General features: G+C 28.7%; 1 protein-coding gene across 1 annotated transcript in view; it reads left to right on the forward strand.

The window, feature by feature from the left end:
* LOC121120963 (FMRFamide receptor) overlaps positions 1 to 14,961 on the forward strand; it is a 46,622-nt gene that overhangs the window by 10,479 nt on the left and 21,182 nt on the right. Inside the window, exon 2 of the mRNA XM_040715835.2 lies at positions 7,340 to 7,551. Coding sequence (XP_040571769.2) covers positions 7,340 to 7,551 — 212 coding nt within the window. The remainder of the gene's footprint in view (positions 1 to 7,339; positions 7,552 to 14,961) is intronic.

Genomic DNA, 14,961 nt, shown 5'->3' on the forward strand with positions numbered 1-14,961 from the left:
CGGTTATGTTATGATCCAGCTGTATAATGGCGTCCTTTTTTCCAGCACAAAAATTGAGGTATCAAAAAACTTAAGTGAAGTTTTGAACATTATGGCGACAGTTGATCTAGATATACAGAATATTGAGTTCAAAGAATCTATAAGTGTTATGTAGGATATTGTGCTCCCTTTGATCCAGAAAATCGCTGGAGATCGGCCTTGGATCTGACATCATAACTCAGCATCATGTCATATTTCAGAAAACTCGCTAAAGTGGCTGAGTGATACTTCTATGACTTCATTCGAAATGAAATATGCCCCCAGGAGTAAGGATCTTAATTCGAGGGATTATTTTGACTCGGGATTTATTTATTCCAAAAACAAATCCAACAGCTCATGTTATCAAGCACACTCTGATTGCCTCCATCAATGAGACAATGACCAATTTGAGGAACTATTTCATGAACGCCTGCTTCTCTTTCAGGGACCAGCTCTAGGCCATGGTGAATCGTGCAGTATCAAATTAGCTTGTTCTAAACATTCATATGTAAAAATCAAGCTAATTTTCATGTTAATCTGGAAAGAAATGTGACCTCAGTTTTAATATAAAGATTTTAAAAAAACCGATTTGATCTTAATACACTGTACTTACAAAATTTAATATAGAAATAGAGTTGGTAATTGGATTTACTAAAGTATGTTTAAGCAAATTAAATAAAATTTAATTTATTATGAATTTTACTTTATTTGTACCAAATGCACTCAATAAAAAAGTGTGAAAAATAAACATGTTTTTAAATAAAACAATGATTTTCCTTATATCTTTTCCTATTACTCAAATAATTTGAATTAGCTACAATATAAAATGTACTAAAAGAATTTTTGTGTGTAATATATTAAACATATGCATATAAAAGTCTCTGACTATATATTAATTAACTATTTACTAATATCTCATTTGCATCACTGCCGTCCTTGTAAGCCTAGAGTTAATATAATACAAATCTTATGTTATTAAATAAAACGGACAAATTCCCCAAATATCTTGAAAAAAACTTCATCAAATTTATAAAAAAATACATCAATACTCTTATCATTGATTTTCGTTTCTCATAATATCAAATTAATTATTTATGTAATTATTGATATTAATATATTGATAAAAATTGATTTACGAAAAAAACACAAGGAAATATATAAAATATATTGTTAAAATAATGAACATGCCGTGGATTTTATTTTATGAGGATGTTATTTATAAATTTTCAAACAGACAATGTCTCAAAACTATTGTATTGTTAGATATTCCGCTTGATCATTTCAGAGTTAGGTCCCAAAACACACTCAAACTTTCCATGAACAAGTTTGACTAACTTTAGAGGTCCCTTAGGTGAACAGTACTGCACATGGACGACCTAATAGGAGAATAATTTCTCCAAAGTAGTCGAATTGACCCAAGAGACCTACTTCAACAGGTTCTTCTCCAGCGCTTGGAACTTGGGTAACAACTGCCTGTCCCTCTATTATGATGAAAAAGTCCTTTTCAGGATACTTTTGCGACACATCATGGGTTTTACTCAACTGAGAAGGGTTTCTTACCATCTGCAGCACTTAAACGTTCTTATTTATCTAGTATAGAAACCTCAGACAAAAATTCCTTATACATTTTTTCTTAGACGTCAAATAATCCAAATAGTGAAAGATTATATTTTTCATATGAATGTCTTTATTCGGAGATATAAAATTTTTTTCTTCCTAATAATAGCCCTAGAGGAGAATGGGAAATCGAAAATCCCAAAGCAATCAATTATATGAATTCTTAATTTTGATCGAATACAAAAAAAGTTTCCAATAATTTGAAGATTTGTTGGCATCCAAGCAAACTGTGAAAGGCAATCAAAAATACAAAAATCTACATAAACTAACTAAAAAACATACATATATCATTTGCAAGTTGTTGCAATAGTTTTTAATTTAGTATTACGTAAAGGAGCAAACAACCATCCCTTTGACATTCATCAATATAAAATTGAAAAATAGATTTGAAAGGAAATGAGATATTGCAGGAATCTAAGGGATGATGAAATTTATTCTTTATATTTTATTTTCTATTATTATAACATAACGGGGGGAATAATTCATATTTGAATGTTGAAGGTGTGGTTGTCAAGCTACAAGGAACTAATTAAAGAAATTAATCCAATGAACTAATATCACTCTTGGAGGCACATTATTTTGCAGCAACACGGCACAAGTCTCTGTCACCTTGTTATCAAACTAATATAAATAAACAACGCTCATCCCCTATTGAAAAGTTATTCCACATTCTATTTATGACATATTTATAAATAATGCAGACATTTTTTTTTCATTAGTCTCCCGCATTGGGAATTACAAGTTACTCGGATAGAAGGTGTACATACATACCTAATCATGAATAATCTAAATCCCAAAGGACGAAATCAACATCGATTTTCTACCATTTCATAATTACTATTCTTTATCCATTATTGTCTATTTTTTACATTTTTTTACATTAGTATTGTCTGCAATATCAAAATATAGTACAATTTTTTTATTTGAGAGGGTTCACATTAAAAAAATACACACAAATGCAACACTCGTCATTATAAAAAGGTTTCTCCTTCTAATTTGTCTCTAGCAGTCATCCAATTTTATGATATAATATTGGTGTTTTAGTTTTAAATGGATTGTTACAAAGATTTTAGTTTTAACAAATATAGCCGTTGTTTAAAATGAAATTATTAATAGCATACCCATGAATCATCATCCATCCTTAATATTTTCAAGACTTTTTTGTTCAAATTCATTTATAGATTGGCTCTCCTCATGTCAAAGTATTAGTAATTCAAGTATTGCCAATTTACCGTTTATAATCCTCCCCCTTTAAAAACACAATAATATAGCTGATTATAAAATGAACTTTTTTGTAATGTAATCGATTGATATCCATAGTTGATCAGAGCTAAAAATTGATTAGATAAGTGAATAGTGAAATGCTAGAAAATTTTCAACCAATTCATTAAATATCTTTTCTTTTTTTTAAAAATTATATTCATTTTTGGGAACTAAAGGTCATAAAATACAAGTGGAAATACAATAAAATTTTTACTGACAATACTTTAGAACTTGATAAACACTATGAAATTAATGGAAAAATATTTGGATTATTCCTGTAAAATCATACAGTTTTCGATTATTAAATTGAAAAAATAGCAAGTAGACAACATGACTTTTAATTGTTTATTTTTCCTCCTTCTTCATTTTGATTGCTTGGGAGGCCTCCCGGATTTGATCAGAGCATGACACTTTAGTATATGAATACCCAGTGATCCATTCAAACCTTTGAATTATAAAATTTAAGAAGATATAATTTATGAATTCACTATAGAATTCCGACACCATTAATGTATTAGATGGATAAGTGTTTTAACTCTGTTAATAATTTGTTAAGCTCTCCTTAGCGGCATTTATGGCTTCCAGACAGCAGTGGAAGGCCTGACCTCCTCTACCATGGCGTCCCATTTCCAACTGACATTGGCTTTGATGGCCTTGATGCTTGTATGATGGGAACTGCAGTTATTCCCCTCTAAATTGACAAAAAACGTGTGATTGAGGGGGTTGGCAACAGTGTTGTAGGGAGCCAAATGTCTCAAATAGAGTTCTAAGGAACTCAAAAGAGAATTGCAAAGGGGGACATGGGGTATTTCATTGCTGGTGTCAAAAGTAGCCTCTCCACCCTCATAAGGCACTTTCCACCCACTTTTTGATAGTGCTCCGGCAGTCTGGTGTAAAACCCTAAAATATCTTGCTATGCCCTCATAGACTTGAGGGGATTGGCCTGGGCTATTTTATTTAACTCTTCTGGGTCCAGTTTAGGCTTTTTGACGGAGCCCTCTTTTCTTTCCAACATTTTGGATTTGTTGACAGCGTTGACACTTAACTGCTTGGAGTGCATGAATGAACATTCGTTGATCTCGTTCAAGTATCATTTTCTTGACTTGCAACTAAAGCTAAAACTATCAGATTTGTTTTTGTTCTGTAAATAGTTGTTTATGTTCAATATAACTAAATATGAATTAATTTCAATCTCACTGGCCTATTGAATTAGTAAGTGTTTAGATTTAAATTTGCCACCCGGTATCTCCTAGATACAAACTCAAAAATACATAAAAAAAAGCGTACGTATAATTGTCGGAACGCATTATAGAAAGGCTTATTATTCATTGCCATAGGTATATTAATAAAATAATCTAATTCCTGATGCATTCTCCTCTCAAAGCCTTCCATATCTGTGTGGGAATAGCTTTAACATGCCTTGCAGGGAATATGAATAGAAGGTAGTCTTAATTATCTTTTTCGTCAGACTTTTTCTACTCACAAAATGTTCAGAGGAAAGTTTTGAGCCTGAAAGAACCATCAGGAATATTATTATTATCTGATTGTTTCAATATGAGGTTCAATGTTACTGTTTTCAGGGTGCCACGGTTTTCCATCAGAACATTTTTTTAGAAAATTTGGTTCTTCTGTCATTTCTCTTATAGAAAGCTGTAAGATTTCACATATCTGGATACATCTTTGAATACGCTATTGTAACAGCCCACTGCTGCAGATTACTTTGGACGTCTACAATGAACAAAGCAAGTTTCATTTCTAGAATTTAAAAAAATTATTAGTATTTATTTAGATGTATCGAAGCCACAGCCACCGTCGTTTATTAACTAATTACTCTAATGATTTATTCCTACATTTAAGTTTGTTTACCTTCTTTCTTAATGGTTTTTTAATAAAAACAATCTTTTTTTCTCCTGCGCTTCCCTTTAAAAAAATTATAGTTTTGCTTACGATAGTCTCACATTGTTCATTTTTCATTTTTGAAAACTATGCTTATCTTTATCCATAATTAAGTTATATAATGAAGGGTCAATAAACTACAAATGAAATACAAAAATAAGTGGCTTGTCAAAACAAAAGTAGGCTGGAATTACTTTTCATAATAATGAGTCTAAATTAATTTGCATTTATTTACAAATTATCAACAATTTCTATTAACAGATTAAATTTAGTTAATTATTTAGAATGACAGCCCATTGGACTTAATGTAGTAAAAATGCATCGTCACAGTGAAAGAGTTAAATATTGACAGATTATATTTGAAATAATATGTCAGCACCAAATTAAGTCTTGTAAATCAACTATAATTTACATTTTTTGATGTCTCATATTTTCCAAAAAAAAATAATACAGGACCTATAATTGATCAAAATATATTCATGAGTTACTGAAATTTATGTATACATGATTTCAAAAAATAATCCATGGTTCCTTTTTTTAATTGAGATAATGTAAATACTTTTTATAAGTATTTTTATCGAAATTTTGTAGAGGGGGGTATATTTAGTGTTACTTGAAACTAACTAAACAATGTATAGTGTCTAGTACAGCTCTGAAACGTAAAAATGAAGAAAAAAACAAAAAAACTCTTATTTGTCGCAGTCAACAGAGTGGTAAATAATTAGAGTTTTAAAAACTTTTACTTAATTAAATGATCAATGTTAGCTCAATGGAAAACAGGATGGGGAGAAATTATTCTCTTGAACTCAATGTGTAGAGGGTTGTGTCTCAGTAACTCCTAGATAAAGGAATATATTTTATGTATATGAAATTAATAATACAGCAAGATAGGGTCCGGCTAAAAGTACAGATGAAGTGAAGTTTGGCACAAATGCAACTTTGAGTAATTTGTGTAAAAAAAAAACCCGTCATGGCCTATGTCTTTCCTGTCCTTAACTCCCTTGATGTAAGGTATGCTCAAGGAAGAAGGCCTACGTAGTTTCAAGGCTCAGAATTTAGTAAGATTATTTGATGACATCTGCATAGACTATGTTTGCAAAATTTTCCAGAAGAAGTTGTGTGTACTAGCTACAAGTCAATTACGAGGCATCTCCGCCATGGTGTTCTGAACTAGGAGAAACAACTCGAATACAATGTTGGTCCATTTTAGGACAATATAAATCCTATACAAAAGTATTAATATCACATATTACACAAAATAATTTGTGATTTCATTTTTTTTTTTTTTTTTTTTTTTGGTGTGAATCAAATTATGGACCAACCACCATAGGCTCATCCATCATTAAATATATAAAAACTTCGAGATCCTTGTTGTCCAATATTTAAAAAAAATATAACCTACAAGCCATTTTCGTTTTTTTAACTATAGAAATATATTAGTAAGCTATTGAAGGATTATAGTTTATATATTTATTTATGTCTGCAAATATGTTGTCCCTCAAAACTTCCAGCATATACCATTTCTTTAATTTTCTATTTTGAGAGTTACAACAATTTTCAAATATTTATCTATCATATATTCAATCATTTTCCGTAAATATATACTGCTTAATTTTTAGGCCCAGTTGTACTAATGATATAATTTATATTCATGGTGTCTTAAATCTTATCTTTCTTAATAGAATGAATCCCGTTTATTTAATTTATCTATACAAATCACATCCCAGAAATATGAAAAACAATAAATACTTATAATTTGTGCAAATCCTTTGTATAAAAGTATATATTTGTCAATTTTATGAATGAATAAAAAATTACTTTTTTTAATCCGTAATTTATAAGATTATCTATTAAAAAAATACTTCAAAAATATTGTACAAAATTGTCATGCAAGAGCGAGTAAATTAGAGAATACTACATTTAATCAGGTACTGAAACATAAAGCCTTTTGCGTTATAGTTGTATAAGTTATATTTCACTTATTTGCAAAAGGAGATGAAAATGCGAGAAAAAACCGTGATTCTTTTCCTACTTAACTTTGGATATAATTCCTTGAAAGATGTCGGAGCAGATTTTTGGAAGAATCAAAATATTTTTCTGCAATAACTTACTATTCTTTTTATTCAAGTATCACATATTCATTTATCATTTAGATTTCATTATTTTTGAAATATTTTTTGTAACTTTGTCCTTAACCTGTTTTTCCCACACAACTAACTCTTGACCATACTATTATCAAAATGAGTCTACAAAAACTAAATTTCTCAAGCAATCCAAAAATATGCTATTATATACAGACATTGTTGCTAATACGTACGTTGTTTGAAAATATGTTTGTTTATTATTAAGAATAAAACTTATCCAAAGAAACAAAAATCAGAAAAAACTGCTAATAATTTAGAAAATGTCATACTATTCAAGAAATTATTTGTTTTTCACGAATATAATATTTATTTAATATTCAATGTGTTGATCAATTTATAAATTTTACAGACTTCAACCATTATATTTGAGTTACTTTTTTATAAAACTATTTTATCTTTAGATGATACCTACATTTGAATACGTTGTTGATGGGTTTGTGTTGACTATTGTGTCATTGTTTGGTCTTATTGGAACATTAATGGCCGTAAGAGTACTTCTAAAGACCAATTTACGAAATTCCTTCTCTGTACTTCTAATTGGATTGGCATTATGTGATGCACATTTTCTGGCATTAGCTATTCTTATCTTTGGACTACCAAAAGCTTCAGATTGGTAAGTTAGGTTCAACATTAACAATATTATATAATAATGATTGTTTATTTATTTTTCATTTAATTTAGTTTATTGTACTGTGATATTTTACAACACGATATTAATAAAAATACTACTTATTCCTTTTAATCAAAATTTTGTAGCCAATACTTTTTAGTATATTCCTAAAATATTCGATCATATTATATCTAATTCATAATTTAAATTGATTTATTTGTATATTTAGCAATTTTTTATTATAGTTTAGTTAATTGAATTAACTGTCTTGATTAAAAGTTGATTTGTGTTTCCTTTAATTTCGTGGAAGTTTCCTTTTTATATTGTGGAAACTCAGCCTAGAGGTATAATACAATGAGACTCAGACGTACAAAGGTAGCAAGGAAAATTTAATATTGTATCTATTATTTTATATAATATATACAACCTTATCAAAAATGAGGGGTACTAATTTGATTCTCAAATTCTCATACAAAAATGAATATTTCATAGAAACTTTTATAAAAATTCAAAATTTAATGTTTTATTATAAGAATAACAAATAATATCTTGTTAACTTGTTATTAAGATATATTTTTCCTCGATATTTTATATTCATATATACACTTTTAGCTTTTAATTGATATTTAAGGGTGCATATTGCATAATGAATTGAATATCCCTCAATTACCACTACCATCAATTAAAATAAATATATAATTTGCATAGAAAATGTGCATTCAACTTGTGTGGTTCATTTTTACTCCACTTATAAATCATCTAGTCGAAATATTAACGATAATCAAATAAGAACTTCTTTTCATAAATTTCCAACATCAAGCATGGAAGTTCTTAATAAATGGAAAAATTTATTTATTACCAATCTATTAGATTTAGTAAATAATACTATATATTTATTTTTATTAGTATTTACATAGAATTTTTGTTGTTTATATAGATAGGATATCCGCAGATAGATCTAAAGAAGATGTATACTTGCATCATTTTCACGAAAAATTCTATATCATCTTTTGGATAAAAAACAGAAATGAGAATTAAAGAAAGGACTAGTATATTGTCAATGGCTGAGGTGAAGTGTAAATGGAAAAGCGATGAGATATAATTAAGAGAGGCAAAAGTTTTTGAGAAAAGGTGACTTTTGAAATTTGTCGGACAAAAAAAAAAAATTAAAATATAAATTGTGTACGAAAAAAGTTTCAAAATACATCGCACAAAAATAAAAGTAGATTTGGCGGAATATGAAGCTTGTAAGTATGTAGCTTCAGAATAAAATATTTGTGCAAAAATTTAAGGCATTATAACTATTATCAATGTATTATTTTTCCTCATTGCCATTTTTGTAAATTTTTTGACTCAATTATAATGTATAGCCCTACATCTTGACGAATACTTTCAATCTCCCCTGTAAATAAGACCTTTTTTTTTTGTTCATAATATCCAATAAATTTTTCAATGTCATGATGAAAAAATTTATAGTAGCCCGCAATTAAGAGATTTCTGTTCAATTTAAAAAAAATATAAAAACTCAATTTCCCAGTGAAAATTAATTAAGTTAAAATCTATGAACTGATTTACCATAATGTATCTCCATTAATAATAAATAAGATCATCAATTACACTACACTGATGTTGACTAATACATGATAGGAATTTCAAAGATAAATAATAAGCATATAGCTGAAAAAAGGAAAAGATTACACGCTTAATATTCAGAATACTTACCACTTACATAGGTTCTTAATCTATAAGTTTAAAATTCATAATCTTAATGATACATTTAAGTAGTTATCTACTGTCTATGTATGTATAGAATAGAATTAGCATCCTTGTTGATAAACACCTCAAAAATAAACCACAGAAACATAATTTCCAACACTTCTAATCAATTAGAAAAATAGGGTGTAATCAATATTACGTTAGGTGTGAAGACTATAAAATACCAATGCAATTCAATTTTTTTTTGATTTCTATAGCTTAAATAACAATAATTAATTTATATTTTAGCGAGTGGGCAAAAATGCGGTGGCATAGTGTTATTATTGATATAATAGTATTATTTGTTCGAAAATACAAGGTGATTCTAGAATATTAGTTTTTGATTTACCCCACATTATTTTCTGAGACACTTTATTTGAATTTAAAAGTTTGTATTTCCTTGTTAACCACTCTGCTTTTGCCTTTCCTGCACTGTAATTTTATGATTTATTCATTCTAGTTTTTCAGATTATTTTAGACTATTCAGTGTCATAAACGATTACACAAGTCAATAAAACTTCAACTTTTTTATCTCAGATTGAAATGGTGTGTTGCTGATTTCTTTTACCTCAGGAAACATAAAAATGACCTGTAAAATTCGAAATTTAGTTTTTTTTTTCAATATTATTTACAGCGTCTCTATGATTTAGTGCTATTAGTCATAAAACAAAGAAACATAACATAAAGTTTGTAGGTACATATTTTCAATTTCGAAAAATATCTTTATTATTTATGTCTTGTGAACACAAAGTATGACCCTGTTCTTTTTAAGTCTAATAAATTGTTAACTTTTCATCACTTGGGAACAAATCAAAAGTTTATTGTGAAATGAAAACATACAAATTCAAATTATAAAAAGGAAACAACAAAAAAGGAAATTTTTCAAGAATTGTTCAATATTTTATTTATTCAACTATTCAGTTATATTATTAGTATTTCAAATGTTGATATTAATAGGTCACAAAAGCAGATATTTCCAAATATAAATGTCGTTTAATATTTATCGAGATAAAATCAATCATTAACACTTTGTCTCTATTCAATGGAGAAATTGTTGAGGAGTGCATTTAATGTTTTAGTTCTTTCTGATTAATGTTTTGAGAGAAAATAATTAACGGGTAAAACTGTCTTACTACATGTAGAGGCTAGAGCATGCCGTACAAAGGCACGGAATCTTGAAGCACTCAAGGGTTATGTTGATAAGCATCGGACCTCCATGAGTCCAAATTACATTATTACCACCTATTAGAGCTTCCAGTAGCGCATCAATGCCACTATCAAAGTCGATAGAGCCTACATTGAAGAATAGAAATGACAACACATATGTCAAAATCCTACAAATTTTAGTTAATATAGTGCCCTTAATTTCCTAAATTAAACTTGTTAAAATTCCAAATTCTAAATGTCTCGTTTAAAATTATTGAGCCTCTATTTACTTCGTATTCCAATACAAAAACCCTTTTAATCGAAAAAGAACAGATGCAAAGTAGGAAATTTTTTCAAATGGTTAGTTAATAGACATAAATTCGTATGAAATGTCCAAATAGTTAGATGTGCTCCTTTTAAAAATGATAATATTTATACTTTTTAAGAAAAGAAAGGAAATGTTAACATTTTTGATTATCATGGCTAAATATTAATCCACTTCTTTATATAAAAGGTTCCTACGATTATGAAATTATTTTCTATCAAATTATTTATTAGATATTTTTTTTTTCATATATATTATTTATTAACTGAAAGGTAATAAAATATTTATCAAATAAAAGACATTAACAGTATCTTCGTACTACATATATTCACAGGATATATCAAAAATGAATAAGAACCGTTATGTACAGGTCAAGGCATTGAAAATCTCCTCTTTTCGTTTTTATGTACAAGTCAATATAATTAGTGTATTGAATCAAAGTATTGGAAAAGGGTACTAATTAAATAGACACATATATCAATGAAGGATAATTAGGTATTCGAAATTTGAGCCTTCAGGAATGGTGTATTTCTCTTACCTTCGAGTTAACGTTCGAGTATTATTGGGAAATGTATTTCTGAATAATTAACCCCCCTTAATACTGTATGGAAGCCTTGATGACGGAAATATTAGGATAAATCAATATATCAATTACAACCCAAAAATAATAATCGATGGGATTTAGATTTGAAAATGAGAGTGGCCAATATTTGTTTGCCCATAATTTTTCGAAGTTGTCAAAGGAAAACTCTTACTTGTCTTGGAAGAGTGGGATGTGGCTATCTTACATACTCTCAATTCGAATGATTTTCTTTAATCCAGAGTAGCAAAATTTCCTGAAGGGCCCATAGGTCGAAATCAGAGTTAATTTTTGTCCCCATCTAGCGCTTTCCATATTTATTTTATCCAAAGCGACCCTTCTAAGATATTGTTACCTTTCCTTACACCCAACAACTTCTATTTGATCCTCTTACACCTTTGCCAAGTGCTATCTAATCTTGTGCATTGCTTTAAAGCTTCAACTTCCGTTTGTTCTTTTGAAATGGACAAATGAGAGTGGAAAAAATCAAATATTCTATTTGCTTACGTTTTTATCTCCGTTTTGAATCAAGCAAAATGTATCTAATGCAAAAACAAAGCTTTACATTTATGTATGATTATTAAAAAAGGTCTAAAAATAACCAAACCCCCTGGTGAAAATTCAAAGTGTCAAGCTGTTTTTGATTAGCCTGAAATTTGGCAAGTAAATACTAAAAATGCTCTTATGAAAATGGTCTACTATAAATTGGAAATTTTTTGTAATAAATCCTTAAGCATATTTGTATACTACCCAGTTAATTTTTTTTTATAAATAATGAATCAAAAAGGCAAATATTATGAGTCTAAATAAGTTAGGCAACAGGAAAACTAAGTCAACTTTAAGACACACCTTTGAGTTTTTGTTGAAAGCTGAATAATATCCCATACAAGTGGGAAAAAGTCATTATTCTGTAAGTCCAAGTCAAGTCTAAAGTCTGTGTTCAAAGGTCTAAGTAAATTAAAAAGTTTATAAAATACAATACAAATATTCATTGAATGATCTTTTTTCATTAAATGCAGTTGTTCCATAATATTTAAAAAAAAGGCAAAGACATAATCTATTGATACCCTTAACTTTATCAATTACATTATTTAACAAACATTTATTTAATTAATGTAGTTATTTTAGAAAATATGCTTTTAGTTTTGACGACAAAATTTCCTTACAGATCAAATTGTGCTTAATTGAAATATTTTATGTAAATATTTGGACTGACGTTATTTTAAAAGAGTATATTTTAAGGTTCTAAGTCACAAAATAGCTTTTTTGTTAATTGTTTTAAGAATAATACAATTATTTTATTTCTGGTTTCTGAAAACAAGTTACCACATATATTGTACGCGTACAAAAAAAAAACGTGTATATACGTATTAACTCTTGTTTTTGATTAAAGGAAGTCTTCGTGGGAGCAGTTCGTCTCCTGATATCAAATATTTTTACAAATATACGGGTATGGGTTCAAGCACAATAGATGTGGTAACCTGCCTTTTTCATAAAGCCAATAAATAGACAATTTACGTTGAACTTATAAAAAGATGGTATAACATAAATTAAATTCATAAACTCTATGATAACTTTCGAAGCATTACATTTTCTATGATAAAACATTATGTCAAAGCAAATGAGCATATCAAGTAAATCAATTTATTATTCGGTTAGTTATAAATAAATTACCTTTTTTATACCTAGTATCTTTTAAAACTATAAGAATATAAGAAAAAAAAATCAATTTAAAAACTTTGAAATATAAACAAATTGCTATTAACGCTCCTCAAAAAATAAAAAGCCTTAAATTACACTAATCACATCTACAAACTTCAGATAAGAAGGTGTTGTTTTGTTATTTACATATAACAATCTTCCATCCAAAAAGAAAAAAAAAATCTATTAACCAACTTTTCCCAATTATTGAACTATTATGATATATTTTGGCACTACATTATATTTAAGTATAACAGTACACTTTAGTAGGAAATTTAGACACAAAAAGGTTCAATATACGATAATAAGGAATAAAATAGACTAAGTTTCTTCCAAATTTAAAACGTTCAATATTAAGAGTAGTTATCTTGAATGCTCAATTTTTTTTTGGGCCTCATCCCATGTCCCTACAAATTTGTTTTAGTACAAGCACACAAGTCCAGTACAAATGTAACTCTACTTCTGTCTTCTCATAGTCAGAAACAAAAACATTGTGAACTTTTGTGTATTTTGTGCAATTTAAATGCTAAAATAGAAATCGCAATTTTAGCTAAAGCGGTTGGATACACTACTCAATTCGTCAAAAATACAGAAAAAGTGTCGAACAGGTTTGTGAGGAACAACGGACAATGTTTTCTCAGAATCAGGGAAAATTGTTACAAGTCATGCTTTTGTTGAGGAAATAAAAAAAAACAATGTAGAAAAATCACGTCTAATCGATGAGTGCCATTGCTAACACCATCAATGTAGAGTTCAATTGTCCATTGTTTCATCAATGAAGAATTACTTTACCCCAGTTATGCATGTCTCAAGGTAAAGCTTCTAAACAATTTAACAGGGTAACCCAAACAAAGGTTTTGATCAAGCTAAATCAAAAGCCTCTCTTGAAAATCTTGTTCTGATCCTTCTCAGATGAGAATTTTTTTTGCCAAACCAAGTAGCATAACTCAAAGAATAATGGATGGTTAGCAATAAGTCCTTATAACTTCCCTTAAACCATGTAGCCATGTACCCATAGCAAGTTATGGTACTTGGCGTTGTCTGTAGCGAGGGTCACATTTTGACACCCTTCATGTACAAGCAGGGTAAGGAGGTCAACACGAAAGGTCTACATTCATGTTCTATGCACTAAATTCTTCTGCAACATCATTAAAAACGTACCTTGGATCTGGCAGCAAGATATTTTAATCCTGTCACAACAGCTAAATAACACATAATTTTCTTAATCCTGAGAATTTGATAAGTTAATGGCCTCCTTACACTGGAATTGAGTCATTCAGACTTTTTTGTCTAGGACATTATTGAAGAAATTTCCAATGAAGGTTCCAGATAGACAACAAGATCCTTCAGAACTTGATACGTATCAGTTATCCAATTGAAGATGGATTAGCTGTAAAGTGTTATTTTGGCTATACTATATACACATTTTAAGTCATTCATGGATAATTTAAAAAATCCGATAAAAAAAGTAAACATACGTTTTTTTATCTACATCAACAAAGATTCACCTTCTCCGATTACTTAAATTTTCAAAAAATTCCCGCAATAGTTCCCAAAATAATAGTCTCACCCTTCTAAGGCATAGCTGACGATTAAAACTAATTCCCCCATTCTATAATGTTTCCGATGGTGTAAAAATTTCTGCAATAAACAAAACAAAATAGATCCAGAACAAGGATGACACTTCCTCACTTACATAAAACAATAAATAAATGTATTGACAAATCCACAGCAAATTTCTATTATTTTCGGAAAGTTTCGGAAATTTATTGTTGTAAATCATTAAAATAAGTAAACCTAATTTATTTCTGAGACAACTCCCGAAACCATCAAAAATTATATTAAATATAAGATATCGACCCTATCATTTCAAATATAAAATAAACTTTTGACAATATTATAAGGG

The sequence above is a fragment of the Lepeophtheirus salmonis genome, chromosome 6 (assembly GCF_016086655.4).
Source record: "Lepeophtheirus salmonis chromosome 6, UVic_Lsal_1.4, whole genome shotgun sequence".
In the NCBI taxonomy this organism is placed as follows: Eukaryota; Metazoa; Arthropoda; class Copepoda; order Siphonostomatoida; family Caligidae; genus Lepeophtheirus; species Lepeophtheirus salmonis.